At 43.2% G+C, this 18,678-nt stretch overlaps 1 protein-coding gene across 2 annotated transcripts; it reads left to right on the top strand.

The window, feature by feature from the left end:
• Positions 1 to 2,530: 2,530 nt before the first annotated feature.
• Positions 2,531 to 17,966, top strand: UTP25 (UTP25 small subunit processome component). Of its 2 annotated transcripts, XM_068185820.1 has the most exons (12): positions 2,531 to 2,681; positions 3,918 to 3,957; positions 5,160 to 5,409; positions 6,152 to 6,358; positions 8,489 to 8,577; positions 9,924 to 10,334; positions 11,393 to 11,612; positions 13,619 to 13,821; positions 15,035 to 15,217; positions 15,857 to 15,969; positions 16,379 to 16,624; positions 17,420 to 17,966. In XM_068185820.1, exons 1-12 carry the CDS (start codon positions 2,581 to 2,583, stop codon positions 17,664 to 17,666), a joined length of 2,310 nt encoding a protein of 769 aa, XP_068041921.1. In that variant the 5' UTR covers positions 2,531 to 2,580; the 3' UTR covers positions 17,667 to 17,966. The 2 variants fall into 2 exon arrangements, with proteins under 2 accessions (XP_068041921.1, XP_068041922.1); XM_068185821.1 differs by lacking the exons at positions 2,531 to 2,681; positions 3,918 to 3,957; positions 5,160 to 5,409 and adding an exon at positions 5,645 to 5,828.
• Positions 17,967 to 18,678: the final 712 nt, after the last annotated feature.

Genomic DNA, 18,678 nt, shown 5'->3' with positions numbered 1-18,678 from the left:
AGGTATAAAGAAAGGCATGAAGGGGAGTTGCTGTGAGACAAAAGAGTGAAGGCAATAAGCCAACAAGGAGATATCTATTCTGTTCATATTAGTAGAGTTCTCTAAAAGAAAGGAAATGTCTTTCATAAACCATCTGTCTCTGGAACGTCATGCAGATAAAAGTGCTGGAGATACACAGGTAGCAGCAGCAGACTTCTGCTGATGGGGTTTAGTTGTGGTTGCTGACAGAATGGGGTCAGCAGAACAGATTTCAAATAATGCAAGCTTTTCTCCTTCCTTTTCTTTCCAGTATTATTGCTGGAATCAGAGATGCTGGTACATAAGAAATCTGTAAAAAGAACATTGCTTGGTGATATGTTACCATGTTAGCAACTAGGAGCTCCAGGGTGATTTTACAAGTTCATTTAAAAATTTTATTTAAAATTTTCAAGTGAAGAGATCTAATTTAAGAAAGAGATTGTCATATAACAGTGGTTACGTTTGCTGGTCTATAGGATATCAGCATCAGTGCTGCTTTACTGCCCATGCCTCACGACAGAGAAGCTGAGGTGTTCATTTCCTGGGAAAAACATCTTCTAAGACACACATCAATGGCACCACAACATTTTAAGTAGTTTAATCCTAAACACCAAATACTGCTCAAGCAGGATCCTTCTCACACAAGGAATGGGGAGGAGGGAGGAAGGAGCTGAGCAGAAAGAGGGAAACAATTCCAGAAATATCATTGGTTTCAGTGGTTAAATTGAAGTCAGGATGGAGAGAGGAAAAGGGGGTGGTGAAGATAGAGTTCAAGCTACAGGACCAAATCTTCTAAGCTGCTAGAAAAACTTTCCCATTCTGGTGAAAAGAAGTGTGAATAAGTGGCCACAGAAGCAAGTGCTGGCATTCAGAACATCAAAAAATAATGAGATCCATGCATTTTTAATTCATAAGTCAATATTAAAAAGCAGACTGAAACTCCACAAAGTAGTGTGAAATACCATAGCCAGAATTTTGGAAAGAGTGTACAAACAACACTGGAGTCCAAGCTACAGGCTTGCTGTCACCAAGGTCCTATAATTTTCCCTTTTTAATACATAAGAATGCAATCCCCAAAGAGTTCCTGAGCTCTCCTGATTCAGCACTTAGTAGACTCCTGCTCTTCCTGCTGTCTCCCAATGCCAAATTGTAAGTCAACAAGAAACAATTTTGCAACATAAAAATACACTGCCTTTTTCACATTCCTGACAGAAGTGGGATTGATTGGCAATATTTTTCCTCTTACAGAGCATAACTGCCAACTTCACCAAAAAACCCTGCTAGCTAGAAATCGTTTATTTTAGTGATGTTACATAACATGTTAGCTTTGACAGAACCTGCCAAGGGAATTTCTGCTGCTGGGCACAGCCAACTGCTGCTGCTGTCTGTGTGCTTCGGGGTACTGAGTAAAGCAGGTTGGTAGAATGGTTTGGATTAAGACAATTTCCCCCGGGCCAGAGGGGTTTATTGAAGGGACAGACCGTGGGACTAACAACACGCAGGAGTAACTCCTGGAGTCTTCTGTGTAACTGAAGTGCAGTTAATGTGCTTGCTTGCTTCAGTCAAATCCATGGGTGCCCTCAGGTCAAGACAGACAAGAAGCTACAATCCAAATGCTAAACTCGGTCCCCAGAATATTCCATGTTGTCTCCATCCTCTTTGGAATTATGTTGCTCTCACTTAGTTCTTGTACTCCCAGAGACAACTGAAACCTATTGTGTGTGCTTTACAAATTACAACAGCCCCTCGTTAATAAAGATTAGAGGCGTTTCATCTAGGTCATACAGAAACACGGGGATACAAAGAATATGAAGAGCTTTTAATGCAAAGAACTGAAAATAAATTCACTTTATTTGACACAATTTATGGTTGTTTCTGAAAAACTGTTTTTCTCCCTATGCAGTAAAGCACGCTTAAGCAGCGCTCAGTAAGATTCAGCAGTGATATGTCAGAAGAGCCAGATTTTAGTGGGGTTTCATTTGGAGCTTTTGATTGCTTTTAGAATAAGGGAGCCTGAATTTTAAGGACTTGTGTTGGGCCTTTTCCTCTAGCCCGACTGTAGAAGTTTTCCGAGAAGATGTGTAGCTTTTAGCAAAGCGCTGCAGATCACGGGTCAGTTGGATAAAGTGCTGTAGCTCCAGTAGTGTCCACCTGCACTCCGTCAGCCCGAGAGCAGCGCCAGGCTGCGAGGTCGCGCTGCCCGCCCCGCTGCCGACACGCTGCTCGCCGACCTCACCGCGGCTCCGGCAGCGGAAACGCGTCACGGCCCGCACCAAGCTCGGGGTCGCGGGCCGCAGCTTCGGGAACGGGGTTGAATTTGGACACACTCTGGGACAAGTGTTCCCTGCCAGTACTTTGTGTTCCCCAGCGCGGTTCGCAGGACCAAACGCCCTACCGGCATGGCACACAAAGCCGCCGCCGGCGGGGCGAGGCCCGGCTCCTGAGCTCACCCCCCCTGCGCCTCTCCTTCCAGCCGCCCGCGGCCCCGCCTTCCAGGTTGCGACGTCCGCCCCGGCATCCCCGGGCGGCGCCGGGCACCCACGTGGAGCGGGCCGCGCCGGGATGGGCAAGCGGCGAGCCGGGCGGGAGCTGCTGCGCAGCCTGAGCAAGAAGCAGAAGAAGCACCTGCGGGAGTTCGGCGAGGAGCACCCGTTCTATGACGAGTGAGTGCCGGGCCGGGCGAGCCCGCGCGGGGCCGCGCCTTCCCCGCGGTTCGGTGCCGGGGCTGCAGGGCCGAGGAGCCCCGCTCAGCCCGGGGCCGGCCCGGGCGGCGGCCGCTCCCTCTCACGCTGCCCCGGGGCTCCCGAGGGAAGGAGGGGAGTTGCAGGTGCATGGCGCGCTGCCGCTCGTGAGCCGGGAATCTCGAAGGCAGAATGGAAAGCAAGAAACCTCGGCTGAGATATTCCTGCAACAAATGTAAACTCTTGTGGTGCAGCCCGGAGGCTGCCACGAGGAGTGGGGAAAGGGAGGAGCGCGAGGTGGGCTCCCGTTTTGATACCAGTCCGGTCTCTCGGCTTGTCAGGGTTCCAGCTTTCCCACTGTTTACTCCGTGCTCTTTTCTGATCTCGGAAAGGGAGTAGCGAAGATCTGTGTGACAAGAGCCATTCCCTCCTCGGGGGAGGGTCGTCTGTCAAAATGACCGCCTTCCTTTTGTACCCACGTGTAAACTTCTGAGGAAGGAGCTGCTTAGTCGCGATGCTGTGTGATCTGTGGTGCTGCTGTAAAGCCTTTAGGAGCAGGCACGCAGTGTTAAGGTCTGTTGTTTGTGTGTCCCCTGGGACCCTCCTGGCCTGTGTGGATTGGGGTGGAAGGCCTGCCGGAGGGAATGTCCTGTATGTCACCCTGTACAGTGATGCCACTCCCACACAAGACTCTGTATATTTTTGAAGGAACTGTGGTTAGTTTAAGCCTAGCTTGCACAGTGGCTTCTTTGAAGAATTGCAGTCCCAGCACTGGTTAATTGATGCTGGTTTTCCTTTAGTTTGTGTCTTTTTCCCACTTCACAGACCAATATTTAGCACTAGAAGTAGTCGCTGTCTCTGGTTAACTTTTTTACAAACTATCCTTGTAGCTAGATTCTTTTAATTCCTTTTGAGACCTCATCTACTGATTAGCACTGGATTTTATTTCATAATTTTTATTGATCAGTTGTGATGCCTGAGCACTTAGGCTTCATGTACAGAGGGTCACGTCACCTGAGAGGGGTGACCCTTAAGGTTTACCTTAAGGGTAAATGCCCAGTCTGTTTTCTTAGAGAGACATGTGTGATGGTTTGGTTTTAAGCTTTCTTTTAACTTCTTTAAACTTGCATAACTGATCAATTCACTCTCCCCCTCATTTCTTTCATCCTGTGTGTAACATCATTGGCAGAGTAAGGTATTTCAGTGCTTTCTTTTCAGGGTTTCTGGAAGACCAGAAGCAACTCAAATATGTGAACTGGTAATGTATTTTTATTCCTCCCTTCCTCCCTCCCTTCCTCCCTTCCTTCCTTCCTCCCTCTTTGTGTTATTCAGTGAAAAACGTAGCATTTAATGTTTGCAGCTTATTCAGGCTGATTAAGTTGTTCCACGTAGAAAAACAGTATTTCGGAGAAAAAGATGAATGTGATTTTTGTGTGGCTCTGAATTGTTCTCTGTAATGTGTGCCTCTAAGCTGTAATACCATCAGAGGGCAGAAGCAGCAGGAAATAACAGCAGTTCTTAACTTTTTTGTGTATTGGTCACAGTGCAAATCAGATCACTCTCTTAAGTTGTTTTAATAATGTTGGTAAACTTAGTGTTGCATGAGTTAGGAGACTTTGTTCTCTGTTGAGCAAAGAAATATGTTAAAACTTCAGGTTGCCAGTGTTTTAGTTTTCTTTCAGTCAGGATTTGGTAACCTCCTTTATGATCAGATTAATAAAAGACTTCAGAGTTTTAATTTGGAAAAATTAATGACTGTTTCATTTGTTTCCTTTAGCAATTTTGTGCATTAATATAGTATTTACTGATTTTTTTCCTATTTGGGCTAAAATAAGCTAAGAAAGGAGTTAATGGTGGTGTGTTGATACTCATGGTTTCACTATAGTTTTGGCTATAATCTGGACACTGGTTTGTGCAAGCCCAGGACAGAATTGGCTAAAGTCTGTCTTGCTCGAAGTGTAAAGCTGTACAGCTGAACCAAACCTGACCAACTCCCTGGGGAACCATTGTCCACGGACAGTTATTTCACTTACCTTCTTGAAAGCCAGAAGCATTTCCAGCATGCTCTGTCCCTTGTATGGGTACCTTTCTACAATTTTCAATCCGTGTCTGGTTTTCTTAGAAGAATCTGATGCTGGTTCAATAAATGCTTTGTATGTGGAGATCAAATGTCCTCAGTCAGCTGAGACTGAAAGAACTGGGTTTTGTGATGCTCCAAGTCAAATTGGTGCAGAAAGAGGCACTTCAGCCTGTTTCCCAAGATGCTTTCAAAACCTAAATGGAGGTGTCCAGCATAATTATTGGCATAAAATGCTGGGTTTTGAAAAATTCCATTGCATCTATGTCAAGGTTTAATGTGAGAGGGGAAACATAATAGTGCAAGTAGAGGTAAGGGTATTTGCCTGCTGCTTTATAGGCTGTTACTGTTGTTGCTATTTACACTCGTGTTTTCCTGTCCAGTCTGAGGATTCTGATAAATCAAGTAAAGAAAGCGATTCAGAGACTGAGGTGGAACAGGTCTCTGGATATCATAAGCTCCTGGCTACCCTGAAGACCTCGCCTGAGTCTGAGAGTGAGGAAGAGGAAGATGAAAGTGAATCAGAAGAAGCTGAGGAAAGTGAGGCAGAAATGGGCAGTGAAGGGTCCCAGAAGATTGGAGAAGCAGAGGAAGGTGAAGAAGATAAGAATGATATTCCAGAGGAGGAAGAAGGTAGTTTGTCTTTTCCCATGCTTCTTTGGTGAATGTTGTTTCACTAATGTATGTTTTTAGCCAGGATCCTGGTGTAGACTGTCTTGTTGGCTGGGTGCTCTTCTGCCTTGGAGACTCTGTTGCTCCATTGGCTCTGTGTGGGTGGGAGCAGCAGCTGCTGAAGGATTTAGCAGGGGAAAGGGTAGCTGTGCTCATTTTCCGTCAGACAGCCTGCTGCTGCTTCCTCAGATGTTGTTTGTGCGGCAGCACAGAGGAAATCCACATGGAGCAGCAGACCAGGGGTTCTCACCCACTCATGGGAGACACAAGCTGTTCTCTCGAGCAGCATCTGGCTTGGCTGTGCCACCGAGAGGAGGGGAAGGTTTGCCTCACAGCATGGGAAAGAATATGGAAATTGGAAGGAAACCTCCGCCTTTACGGTGAGGTGTCCTTATTCATGAAATCTGCAAAGAAATGCTGGGAGAGAGGAGTCAACCTTTAATCATTTCCAGTTATTTAGGATCTTCAGAAACTAAAAGTTAAATTCCCCAAACAGGTTACTTCTTTGTCTGGGGGACCACGTTCTGTATTATGTAACATTTGGCATGCTAGCCAAAAGTCATCTATGGTAGAATGCAAAGTCTGCTTTTATCTTTTTTGATAGAGTTTTGGGAGAAGAATATCGTTAATTCAAAGGGAACAACATCTACAGACATTAACTTTTCCAGGAGAGAATAACCTGTTTCTTTCTAACAATGGACAGCCACAGACACAGCAGAGCAGATGCTCAGCCAGGAGCAGGCTGATGGCACAGATACCTCTTGTGACCCACGTCATGGAGTAATTGAGGAGTTTACTGATGTGAAACACGAATCTGAATTTAGCTTGGAAACCAATTTCTTGGAAGAGGAGAGTGGAGATTGCAATGCAGATAGGAGAGACAGCAGTTCTTCACAAGCTCTTCCACAAGGTAAAAAACTGTGTGTTTGTGTTTAAGGGTCTGCCTTTAGAGGAGTATCTGTAAACATGTTTAAATTGTCCAACACCCTAGCGATGGGCTGTACAGCTTCTGAGTTCTTTGACTACATTATTCATGCTGCCCACATGCTGCTGGTTACATAAGGGACCCTTAACGCTAGTGCAGATGTGTAGCTGAACCATTTGTTCTCTGTAGCCCCTGGGGACTGGGATTCATGTGGGGTTTCTACTATGACCGGTAAAGCTTAAAGTTTCAAGAACTAGGAAAGTGTGTGAAGGGTGTTACCTTGTTCTGCTGCTTTAATAGTAGTTTTAAAAGCCACTGTAATACAAAGAGCTCTGCAAGGCTGCACTTGACTATGGAAGATGTTCTTGGCACAAACAGCACAGGAGATAATCACAAAGCTGACCTGTGAGGGCATCCTTCACATCTCAGTGGAGTTAGAGGTCAGATTCTGAGAAGCTTGGAGCAGCCACAGTAATTTAGACAAATGCTTGACGCTCTCAGAATTTTGAAGGTTATGCAGAGGAGTCTGACTGCACCAGGATCAGGAGAGAATGAAGCATCAGCAGAGCACGTGTAGTGTCTTTTAAGGGTGTATCCCAGAATCTCAGTGCACTGACGGATGCATCTGAAGCTCCGGTGTTGGAGTTGTCCCACCATATGTAACAAAATAACTGTGTATTACAAAATAACCCGTTATTTGTTACGGGTGTGCGATCCTTCAGCGACAAGGCACGCACTGGCACTTGCACAGCTTCTGCTCATATTTAATGCTCTGTGCCTTTAATATCAGATGGCATAGTTTGAGAGAGAGAAATATGTTTGTAGCATCCCTAGTGATGCTGGCTTGTCATCTTGGAGCAGCAGCTGACATTAGATCTGGGAGGCAGCCTGGGTGATACATGAAATGTGTGGAAGCATCAAAGGGCCATGTGATAGAAAAAACAGCTCGTTCTTGTTACCATGAGAATATGACTTAGGCTGCTGGCATTGCATTTTAATGAGAACAGTAGCTCTCCAACTGCATGCTAAGTATCCTAACAGCTTTGTTCCACCTATAAATGATGCACTACTTCTCAGTGGGTTCTTGCAGCTTGGAAGTGTCTTTATAATCTATTGCAGAAAATTAATTACCCAAGATAGCAGAAAGAGGATGAATTCCTACTCTGGTCCCAGGGTCACTAAAATTCCTTAAAATGCATCCCATTACTCCCTCTAATTTATTGGGAAAATGTTGGAATCATTAAAACTCAACTGAGGAGAGACCCTGCAGTACAATTAAATTCTATCCAGTTCATTTCTCTTTCTGGAAAGATTTTCTCAATTTTTTTTCAGTGCCATGATCAGTAATGTCTTGACTTTTGCCCGGGTAACTTGTGTGTGGGCTGGATATTTGTTGGCAAGCACCAGTGTTCCCTAATTAGTTTTCTTTATGCAGTGAATGCTGCTGTGCTGCAAGCAGGATACAAGGCTTGGCTTTCAAAATTAACTTTGCATGTGACTTTGTGCTGCCAGTGTCTTTGAGTATAATGTGATTTAACAGTTCTTTGCTTCTCCTTTGCTTTCCAAAAAGAAATGCTGATTAGATAAATCAGACTTTTTCTCACTCCAGGCAATTTTTGCCGCCCTTCTCCAAAATTTGCCTAATATTTCTCTGCTTTATTGCAGACTGTGTTCATATCACTGGCCAAAGCCCTGGGCAGAACTGTTTGTAAATTAGGAAGGTGGTTAGCAAGTTCACTTGGGACTTTACTATTGACAGCCTTTTTCACCTGCAAGCAATGGACATGTCAGAGCTTAAGGCAAAAAATTGCCACTGTTTTCCACTACATATTGTTATCCTGTCTAACATTTGATTAGTGCTTGAAAATTCTAGTACTTCCATAAGTGCTTCTTTTTCTTTTTTAAAAGCAATCTGTCAAATCTGTTCTCTCTGTTCTTTACAGAGAGATTTTGACATCCTTTCTCTCATCTCCAAGTGCTTTGAAGTAACTAGTTTTAATTGTGGTGTTGGCCAGCATGGAAATGGTTCATCTCATTTGCAAATCCGTTCTGCATCTTGTTTCTACTATTAGCTGCAATAGTTCTCAGGCTGTTTTTTTGTTTTACTGTAAATAGATCCATTTAAGCAGCACATGGACAAAGAACTTGAAGAAAAGGAAATAGAGAAAATGAGTACACTTCCTAAAACTTCAAGTCAAAGTCAGGTAATAATTTTCTGTAGCCATCCAGCATTCCTAAAAATGCCTGGATCAAAATTATCCTTTTTTTATATGGGTGAAGTAGATAAAATAGTTATTATTAGCTGCTGGCACTAGAATTATCGAGATTTTTTTCACTGTGTTGTTGTTGAACTGTTCTTCATTTACTACTGAGCAAGAGTTGAAATGTGAAGTCTGCTGTTCAGGAGGCATATGGTGACACACCTGAAACACATAGCTTTAGAGTTTGAGCTGTAGTCCCAAAACCTTGATAAGGGGTGGAAACAGGGCTTGTTTCTGAGTGGTGACAGCACAATGCCAGGGATATGCTCTGCAGCTGAACTTCTGAGGTGACCATGTACACTTTTAAAGGTACTTGTGATGCACTTTCACATTCTTGCTTCAGGATGGCTCTGTCCTTGTACACATTAACAAGCCAGTGAAGGGGAATTTATTACTTATATGACTTTATTACTTCATTCTGGCAATAATATGTGAATTACATTACCAGAAAACCACCTCATTGCTTGACAGAGAATATTGGTTTTCAAAATACTAATTTTTAGACAAACTTTTGCTTCATAACTTTTCCACATCTGATTTTGTTTTGGAGACTTGCCTCCCATTCTGGTCAGCCATATGCTGGGTGACATTCATTGGAAGATATCCAATGGTTAGTTAGTCAGAGAGAAAGCTGTGATTTTTTTTTTTTTTTAATTTAATTTACTTTTTTGGCACATGGTGGCCAAAATTACCAGTGCCACCTGAAGCAGTGCATGATATATCTTTGCTTAAATTGGTGTAGCTACTTTACGGGGACAGCTGGGGACAACTTGCATGGCAGAAGGCTTAGAGTTTTCCTCTACTACAGTGTTAGCTGTTCAAAATCAGACATACACCCAACAAGACTGCATTTAACAACTGTATCACAACTTCTGGGATTAGCCCCTAATGGGTTTATTTTCTTCTTTGATCAAAGCACGTACCTCAGTGGGGTCAATTGGTAAGCACAGTTGGACTCCAGGGTTCTCATCTTGTCCCTGGTTTGAGCCACTGATTCGCTGGGCAGGTTAGGCAGAAAATTCCTCAGTTTCAGCTGGTATGGGAACAGTTACAGACACATCATTGCAACATCCATCCAGATCTACCAAGCTGAAATTTATTGTTACTTATCCTGGCAGACTCTAAAAGGGATTGCATATTGAAAAAAAGGTTTCCATTTTTATTATGAAAAGATGATTTCCTTAATTTCATGAAATTGATTGAAGTTGATGTCACCAGCTGTGGTGATATGAAGTGTGCAAGGTTTGGTACATATGACTCCTCAGTGTTGTTGGCTTTATTTTTTTCAGTGGCCAAGGCTGGGTCAAGTAATTTTTTCTTCCACTTTGGAGAAACATAAAACTTTGAAACCAGAGAAAGAAGTTGATGTGAAACAGCTTCATCTCCACAAGCCTTTGGAATCCACTTGGCCAAAAGTGAATAAACAATTTCTGTCTGCAGTGGACAAACCAACTGATTCCTCTTTTACCCCGTTACAAAGAGAGCTCTTCTGTGTCATGAATTCATACCGGGACTTGTTCTACCCAGAAAGAAATGCTTTAACAAACGGAGAAGAGATCCGGCACGCTTACTGCCTGCATGCCTTGAACCATGTCCTCAAGGCCAATGCCCAGGTGCTCAGCAACAATGCCAAACGGAGGGATCGAAAGCCAGGCACTGACAGTGATGACCACAGGGATCAGGGGCTCACCAGGCCTAAGGTAAGAGAGCTCTGATTCCCTCATCCCCCCCTGGCTGCCTGCTCAGGCTGTACAAACATCCTGGTAGTTTATCCACAAGTACTTTTGTCACTGCTCTCTCAGGTGATGTGTTCCTGGGCATCTGCTTTTCTACATTCCTTTATCATCCCTGAAAGTTGCCCTCCATGGCCAAGGAAAATGCCGTGTGAGAAGCAGTGAGCTCAGGGTTATTAGCCAGCCTGGTTCTGTGCCAAGCCATGAGTTTGACTTAATCTCTTTTTTTGTCCCCCTATCACCACAGACTGACAAGTTTTCCTGCTTCCATATTTAAATCTACCAGTGCAGACAGGTGCCTCCATATCAATCTTCAGTATCAGTGCAGGTAGTGTAGGCTGTCGCTCAGTGTGGGATGTGCCAGAAGTTCTTTGGTCCTTAGGCACTTGTAAGGACTTGCCTGCATGAAAGGATCTTTCTGTACCTCAGGGAGTCCCAGCCCCACTGTCAAGGCCATCGGTCACAGGTGGGGGTGTGGGCCCCAGACCAATCCTCCCTGGATTCACAGCATCCTGTAGTTGATAACTAGGTGGATTCAGCTATGGCAGCCTGTCACCAGTGTGCCAGCTGCTTGTTGAACAATTCCAGAGTTGGGTTTCAGTGTTTGCTGCATGCCTGGCAAATCTCTGGTTTCTGTGTTGACTCCCCCATTAGCCATTTATATTTTGGAGTTTTATGCAGAGACTATTGCCACCCATCCAAGAGCCAGCCCTTGACCCTGTCTCTGTGTCACAGGAGCTCTTGCTTGCCTGGGGGTTAGGGAGGACAGGAGAACATGCTTAGATTTCAGTTCCCCTGTACTGGTACCCTGAGTGAGCTGGGGAACCAGGCTGAACTGCTGGCCACAACCAGCTCAAGAGCACTGCATCCCAGTGTATCTTCCCTCCCTGCTGCTTGTCAGAATGGTTTTGTTTTGATTGCTGGGATGCCCCACGGGGGCAAATCCAAGCCAAAAGTTTAATTAGCGTACGCATAATGGCGAGTGTGTTTTATGGGTTATTCTCTGTAACTGTTGATTTGCACAGGTACTGATGATAGTGCCCTTCAGGGAATGTGCTCTGCGGATTGTGCATATTTTCATCAGTCTCCTCGAAGTGAATGACAAGAAAAAAATAGATGTAAGTAATAAAAAGCGCTTTAAAGGGGAGTTTGGCTCTGACCCAGAAGAGAAGCCCCCCAACCTGAAAAGACCTGAAGATTATGAAGCCGTCTTTGCTGGCAACATTGATGACCACTTCAGAATTGGTAATAACCTACGGAGCAGATGATTTTTAGCTTGTACAGAACTGCTAAGTAACAAATTTTTCCCAAACGCCTTAGAGCTATCAGGGCTGGAAGTTCTGGTGAGACTCTAAGCTGTGTGGTATTCCTGCTGGTTTTGCCTTGACAACCTGAATTTTTCTGAAAATCTTTCTTGCCTTGCCAGAGCTTAAAAAGGAGGAGAAAATAGAGAAGTAATTATTTTCACATCAAATTCAGAATCATACAAAATGCAATGACAGCTTTATTCTAGCAGGACTGCCCACACCTCATTTTGCAGCAAAATCTTTTCACGTTATAAAAATGCACAAAATCTTTTCATGTTATTAAAAAAAAAATCTTTTGTGTTTAATTAGCCTGTTCACAATGTCTCGTGTAATGGTTGCAACAAAATTAAAGCTCAATACTGAGTAAAGCAGTTTTCTGCTGTGCTTCCAATGGAAGCAAATGGGTAGCCAGCAAGTAGGAGTGTTGTACAAGCAGAAAATGTGAGACTGTTTCATATAATATTGTAAACTTAAGCTGTTTAGTAACTCACTATGCATAGAACTAGCTAGTGGCTTGGTTCCTGGAGCTGCTAAGATGAGAAGGCAGTTTTTCTATCTTAATTTGACATATCAGAGGCTTTTGAAACACTGCACCTTGAAAGATAAATTGGCACCCCAAGAAATGTAATGATACAGTGGAGGATGTGAGCAGGTCGCAGTCAGTCTTTCTTCTTTCCCTAGTGAATATCTCTCAGGCTGAGAGCATCTTACTTTCAATAGCATAATAATTTTCCTTTTAGTCCTCTCCCATACCACACTTTGCTTGTTCCACTTACTAAGTGTTAAGACATGATTGAAGAAACTTTCAGTGCTGTTAACTTGCAGAAGCAAATTATAGAAGCAGAATAATTTCTCTTTCTTACTGTGCTGCACACCCTGTTACTTCTGCACAAAGATCTCATTTAAAGCACATTTGTTATGTCTTACTGAAACCACCATTCTTTCACATTTTTAAACAGAAAAAAGACTTGATGTTTCTAAGCTGTGTGTATGCTGTGACAAGTGATATCTTCTTCCTGGAAATTCAACCAATTGAACCTTTATTTTTTTCTTTCTTTTTCCATTTTTATCCTTGGGTTGAAATAGACAGCGGGAAGGGTCCCTCCTGCTTTCTCTGAAATTCTTGGAAGGGCCTTCAGCTGAAGCCATGCCATCTACTTTCACATGGACAGGGAGAGAAGCTGGAGAGACTTTGTTGGGCAGATTGAAGGGGGTGGTTTGAATGTGGTCTGCACTAGCTGCATTTTAAAGACCAGGAAACTGTGGGTTCTAGAAATACGGCCACGTAGTTATGACACAAACTCCTTTGATTCTTTCCCTTTCATGTCTATAACATGAGATGTGATGCATAAGCTGGTTCAGAATGTACCCTGCAACATGTGGTGTGAGAAGCAGTGTAGGTGCAAGACTTTACTCACTGTATCATGAAGAACCTTGTCCTTTGTGGTTTAGTAAAAAATCTTTCAGCCCTGTGAATAAAGGCAGCTGATAGTCAAAAGATCCCCCCCTAAATCTTTCATGACAGATCAAAGTAACTGTTATTGTAATACCCAAAGTTCAGGATTCAGGGAGAAAGGAGTAGTTAATAATTTCTGCATTTTTTTTTCTTAAGTTGTTCAGTCTCCTCATTCACCTGTTCAGCAGAAAATTAGAAACAATATGTTTCAGTTAAAATTTTTATGCAGATTATGAAAAATATTTTAAAAAATAATACAGAAATGCTTTGCCAAACTACGTGAAAATTTTCCAAATGCTTGTCAAATGATGTTAGGGTTGGTAAGCACTTCTTGGGGAAAGGAGATTTTCAGACAGATTAGTTGTGTCCAGCTATATTCATCAGTGTGGGGAGAGGAAATGGGGGAAATTACCATTCCAGAGCCTCCTGGAAGAATGTTGTTGATAATTGATGTTAACTGAGAAGTTGCTCTTGGTGTTGTTGGACAGGGGTTGCGATCCTGCAGAAGAGCATGAGACTCTATGCACCCTTCTACTCCTCAGACATCATCATTGCCTCTCCCCTGGGCATCAGGACTGTCATTGGTGCAGAAGGGGAGAAGAAGAGAGACTTTGATTTTCTGTCATCAATAGAAATCCTCATAATTGATCAAGCAGACATTTACCTGATGCAGAACTGGGAACATGTTCTGGTGAGTTTTCCATTTATGTATTCATTTTTGTGCTGTGCTGTGTCTTGCTGGCCTGATGTTACTCAGTTTTGGCAGTGAGCAGTATTGATGTTTTTTACTGACTTGATTCTAGACATGGATGTTTATTTCTTTTCCTCTCTCCACTCTGATATTTTCCTTATACCAAGAATATTTTTTCTACAGATTTTGGGCAGTATTCAGAACTCTAAAACTTAGTTCAGTGCTTTAGTAGTGTATTTCATCAAAGGTGTTTTTTGGACAGTTCTAATAATCTTGCAGCATTGAGAATGATGATTCCTTTAATCACATCTGGGAGAAATTATGCCAACTGTCTTACTGCCCAGTGTCTCAGTCAGATTGCAGCCATGTGAGGAATCTGTGCAGGCTAATTCAGGTTCCTCCAGAAAGCAAGAGGAGCTGCTGGTGCATGTCTCCACTGACTGCAGAGATACTAAGCATCAGTCATGTCCAGAGTTAAACAGTGTGAAGGGTTTTGTGTACATTTAATGCAAGTAGCAATTGTGGCTACTCTGCAGCAGTACCCCTGCTTTTTGGCTTTTGGTTAATAGAAGTTTTCAGGATTGAAATGGTAGGGTTTTCTTTTCCACGTAAAAACACCTCTGAGGTACCTGGACCAGAAATTTTGACTACATGACGTCACTATGCATTTTGGATGAGTCCAGAAGGTCTTCTTTTCTCAGGAGTCGCAGAAAGGGCACATGAGCCTACACAATATCCAAGGAATGAGTCTTGGAGCCTGTTTTCTGTTTTTCCCTCTTAAGTGTAACTGCCTGCCAAATGGTGGCAGGGATGCCAGTCCTAGGCATTGTTCCCTGAGGGCAAAATGCGGTGAATTTCTTCAAACTCTACATGAATGTGATGAGAGCTGAGCTGTGCTTGGTCTTCTTTTAGCTCAGAAACCTTGGGCCCATTGGCTTTAATACAAACAAATCCATTATACTCTTCCAGGAGAAGATTAGAAAGTTACTGTTCCTGGTGACTAAAGAGATGGTAGCTTTCAGTTCTGCGGCAGGAAATCAAGTAAATTGCTCTTGCTGTGGTCAGTAAATTCCAGACAGTGGTGTCTTGGGAGATGCTGCTTGTTTATATTCTGTGCTGCCTTGCTGGTCCCTGCCCTCTTTCCCACTGCAGTTAAGGCTTTTGCAGGCAATCAGGGATGTCAGCAGTGATGTGTCTTCATCTGTCTGTGCAGCACCTGATGAAGCACATTAACCTGCTGCCTCTGGATTCCCACGGGGTGGACTTTTCCCGAGTGCGGATGCTGAATCTCAACAACTGGTCCAAGTACTATCGGCAGACGTTGCTGTTCAGTGCCCTCCAGGACCCCCAGATTAACTCTGTCTTCAACAAACACTGCTTCAATTACATTGGGCAGGTGAGCTCGCAGAGGAGCTGGAATGTTGGTGGGGAAGGGAGGGAGAGAGGAAGAGAAAACCCAATCTGCAGAAAAATTCTGTAACTCAGTTGCTGAAAGACTGTGTGCCTATCATTTCCCTCACCCAAATGTTTCAGTCTGAATCTCCATGATACTGTGCCAGAGGCATAAAGAACTGCTCCTCATGCAGTGATGCTTATTTGGTACTTCTGTTTGATAGTAGCTGCTGTTTAATGTCAGAAATTGGATTTTGGTTTTTTTTTAATTTGACAGACTCAAGTTATATTGTTTTACTTCTTTTGTTGTTAAATGGAGAGTTCATCTGCTTTCTTTTTTTTATCTCCTACTGTGTAAGATGCATTAACTGTTAGTATTTTGAAAGAAACAGGAAAAGTAAAAACTTCAGGACACCATCTCAAATATAGGGGATTCAGGGCATAAACAGTCATAGTGCATTTAACAGACCTGGTTTGTACATCATGACTGGAGCTTTGTATTGGAGCTTTCTTAAAAACAGCCTTGTGCACTGTTTTTCTTAAAAATAGCCTTGTGCTGTCAGATGTGAGCTGCAGAAAGCTGGCTGCAGTGTGCCTGCCTTTGGAATGCTGCTTCCCTAAACATCCAGCTTCCTTCCCACAGGTGGCCGTCCGCAACGTGCCGCTCACTGGCTCCATCAGCCATGTTGTGGTCCAGCTTCCTCATGTTTTTCGGAGATTAGAAGCTGACAGTGTAACTTCTGTGATAGATGGAAGGTACTGTGTGTCTCAGACTGTTTTGCTGTGCCCTAATGACTGCAATTTCAGATTTAGTGGAGCGTACTGCAGAGCACATTGTGGGTTCACCACAGAAGTACATCTTCATTAGTCCTCAGGTGTAGACTGAGCTCTGCACAGGTGGAGGGGAATACTGACCTTCTCCTTGCCAAAGGCACTGGAGAATACAGTCTGGGGAAGAAATACCAATCTCTACCACAGTTGTGTAGTGCTGGTAAAGCTTTTTATCTTCTACACATGCAGAAATCCTGTGAAGTTAAAAGAAGGAAAAGTGTAGTGAAAATCTTTGGCAGTCTGTTGTTTGATGATACTCCTGTCTCAGCTCATATCAGTATTAGAAAGCTGAAGTTTCACTCTGGTTAAAACGTATTTGTTTTTTTTAATTGAGGTTTCAGTTTTTCGTCGACAAAGTTCTGCCCGAGTACCGCGACGCCATCATGTCCCACACGCTCATTTACATCCCGTCCTACTTCGACTACGTGCGCCTTCGAAACTACTTCAAGAAAGAGGACCTGAATTTCACTCACATCTGCGAATACACGAAAAAGGCTGCTGTCTGCAGAGCAAGGCGCTTCTTTCTCAAGGGAGAGAAGCAGTTCTTATTGTTCACTGAGCGTTTCCACTTCTACAAAAGGTGAGCTGTGAACCGAGTTTTCCCTCTGAGTTGTGTGTGTGCTGTTCTGAAGGTAGAGTCTGACCTTTATCATAGATGGGCTGTGCTGCTTTTTGAATCTGTTGGATCTCTCTGAGGATTTCTTTGACTGAAGTAAGAGTTGTTAAGTTTACTTTCAAGTTCTTGCCTGTTGTCAGCAGTCCCTTTGCAGATAATTTAATATTTTGTTATGAGCAAAGCTTTATTCAGGAAGGTAAGTGCTGCCAAGTTCCAGTGATGTCAGGACAGGATGATACAGCCTGCAAATGGGATTCATTGGGCCTTTTATTTGTGCCACAGTAATTGTATAAAATTTTGGAAGGAGTATATAATTGGTTCAATAATGCAATACAGCAAGCTGGGGCCACTTGGAAAATTTGTTGCATCCTGACCGCAGCTGTTTTCAAGTTCCTAATAGAACATGATTTTTTTCTATTAGCAGATGTTTTGGCAAATACAAAAAGTTTCATGAGGCTTGGTCTGATCAGGCTTCACTGTATTAAAATCCAAGCTGCAGAAGCTGACCACTTCATAAATTGGTGGTGGTTGGTACTTTAGAGGAAGTCATTGTGCCTGGCAGTGTGAGATTTTCCCCCTCAATTCCACTTCTCTGTTTAGTCTTCAGTCCATGACACAGGTTTTGCAAAGTTGAGCTACAGCTGGTGTGCATTGAGGTTGATGGAAATTGGAAGACTTGATAGAGGACTGATGTTTTAACATGCGTATTTTGTAAAATTTCTCTCAATTTTTTTTTTGTTTTTATTTTTTGTGCTACAGGTATACAATAAAAGGCATTAGGAACCTCATTTTCTATGAGCTACCAACATACTCCCACTTCTACAGTGAGATTTGTAACATGCTGAAGGCCACAGACAGTGGGGTGGATGCTACTTGGACTTGTACTGTGCTCTACTCCAAATATGATGCTCAGAAATTGGCAGCAGTGGTTGGCATAGACCGCACAGCTCAAATGCTACAGTCCAAGAAGAATGTGCACCTCTTTGTTACAGGAGAAAATGATTAAGTGATTCTACAGACTGGACGATTGGATGGACCTGCATTTTACTCCTAATGCAGATTTTTATATTGCTTTTTAAAAAAGTATTAGACTTTTTACTCCCTTTTGTTAAATATTCTGTTAAAAATGTTCATATAGTATTAAATTTTGTATTTCAGTACTCTGCCCAACGAGGAACGAAGGATGTCATTCAAAAAAGCAGGGCTCAGGAGGTGTTTTCTGTGTAGAAACAAAATCAATCCAGAACTATTTTTCATGTATATTAAAAAACTCATGGGTCAGTAAAGATTCATGCAGTGATAAATAGCTTTTGGTTGGACTGTTTTAATTTCATTTTCAGGTGTAGCAAACTCACCTTCTTTTCTCAAAGGGAAGTTTTTCTTCTTGTCTAGGATAAGAAAAATGCCCAAGTATTTAATGAGTCACTATTCTGTCAGCTTATACAGTGGAGGTGCAGGAAAGGCCTCTGTAGCACAAACGTGTTGCTGAATGAGAGTTGAACTTGCTTCAAGTTGACACTTCTGAGAATCCTTAAATGTGCTTGGATAGGAGCTATGGGTTTGTGTTTTTCCTGGAGTGACCTAAATATCTCTGCCTCCTATTTCCAACAGGCCCTCTGGCTGGTCAGTTTTACCAGGGATAAGTACAAACCTAGAGGATTGCAAATGCCCCTGGGATGGTATCTGGCACCACAGGTGGAGGTGAGGTGGTTGGTTTGTCTGGTTTTTCTCTTGGTGGTTGCAGATGGACATGGAAGCATCATGGTGCTGCATTTTTCTCCTTCCAGGAAGCTAAGTCTAATTTAAAGGGAGTTAAAATTAGAAGGATTAGTTTTGGGAAGCATGTGCTAGGACTGCAGGAAGATTGTTCTTCGGAGGGGCAGGTGAGCCCTGCGTCAGCCCAAATGCGAGGAAACATCCTGTAATAAGCTTTGAGGGTGTTCTTGTCTAGGAGGCTTAAGTAAATACACCAAAGTGAAATATACTCCTTGAGTAAATTAGGCACATTCTTTCTGCCA

Source organism: Anomalospiza imberbis, chromosome 3 (genome assembly GCF_031753505.1).
Source record: "Anomalospiza imberbis isolate Cuckoo-Finch-1a 21T00152 chromosome 3, ASM3175350v1, whole genome shotgun sequence".
NCBI lineage: Eukaryota > Metazoa > Chordata > Aves > Passeriformes > Viduidae > Anomalospiza > Anomalospiza imberbis.
This window is presented reverse-complemented; position numbering and strand designations above follow the sequence as displayed.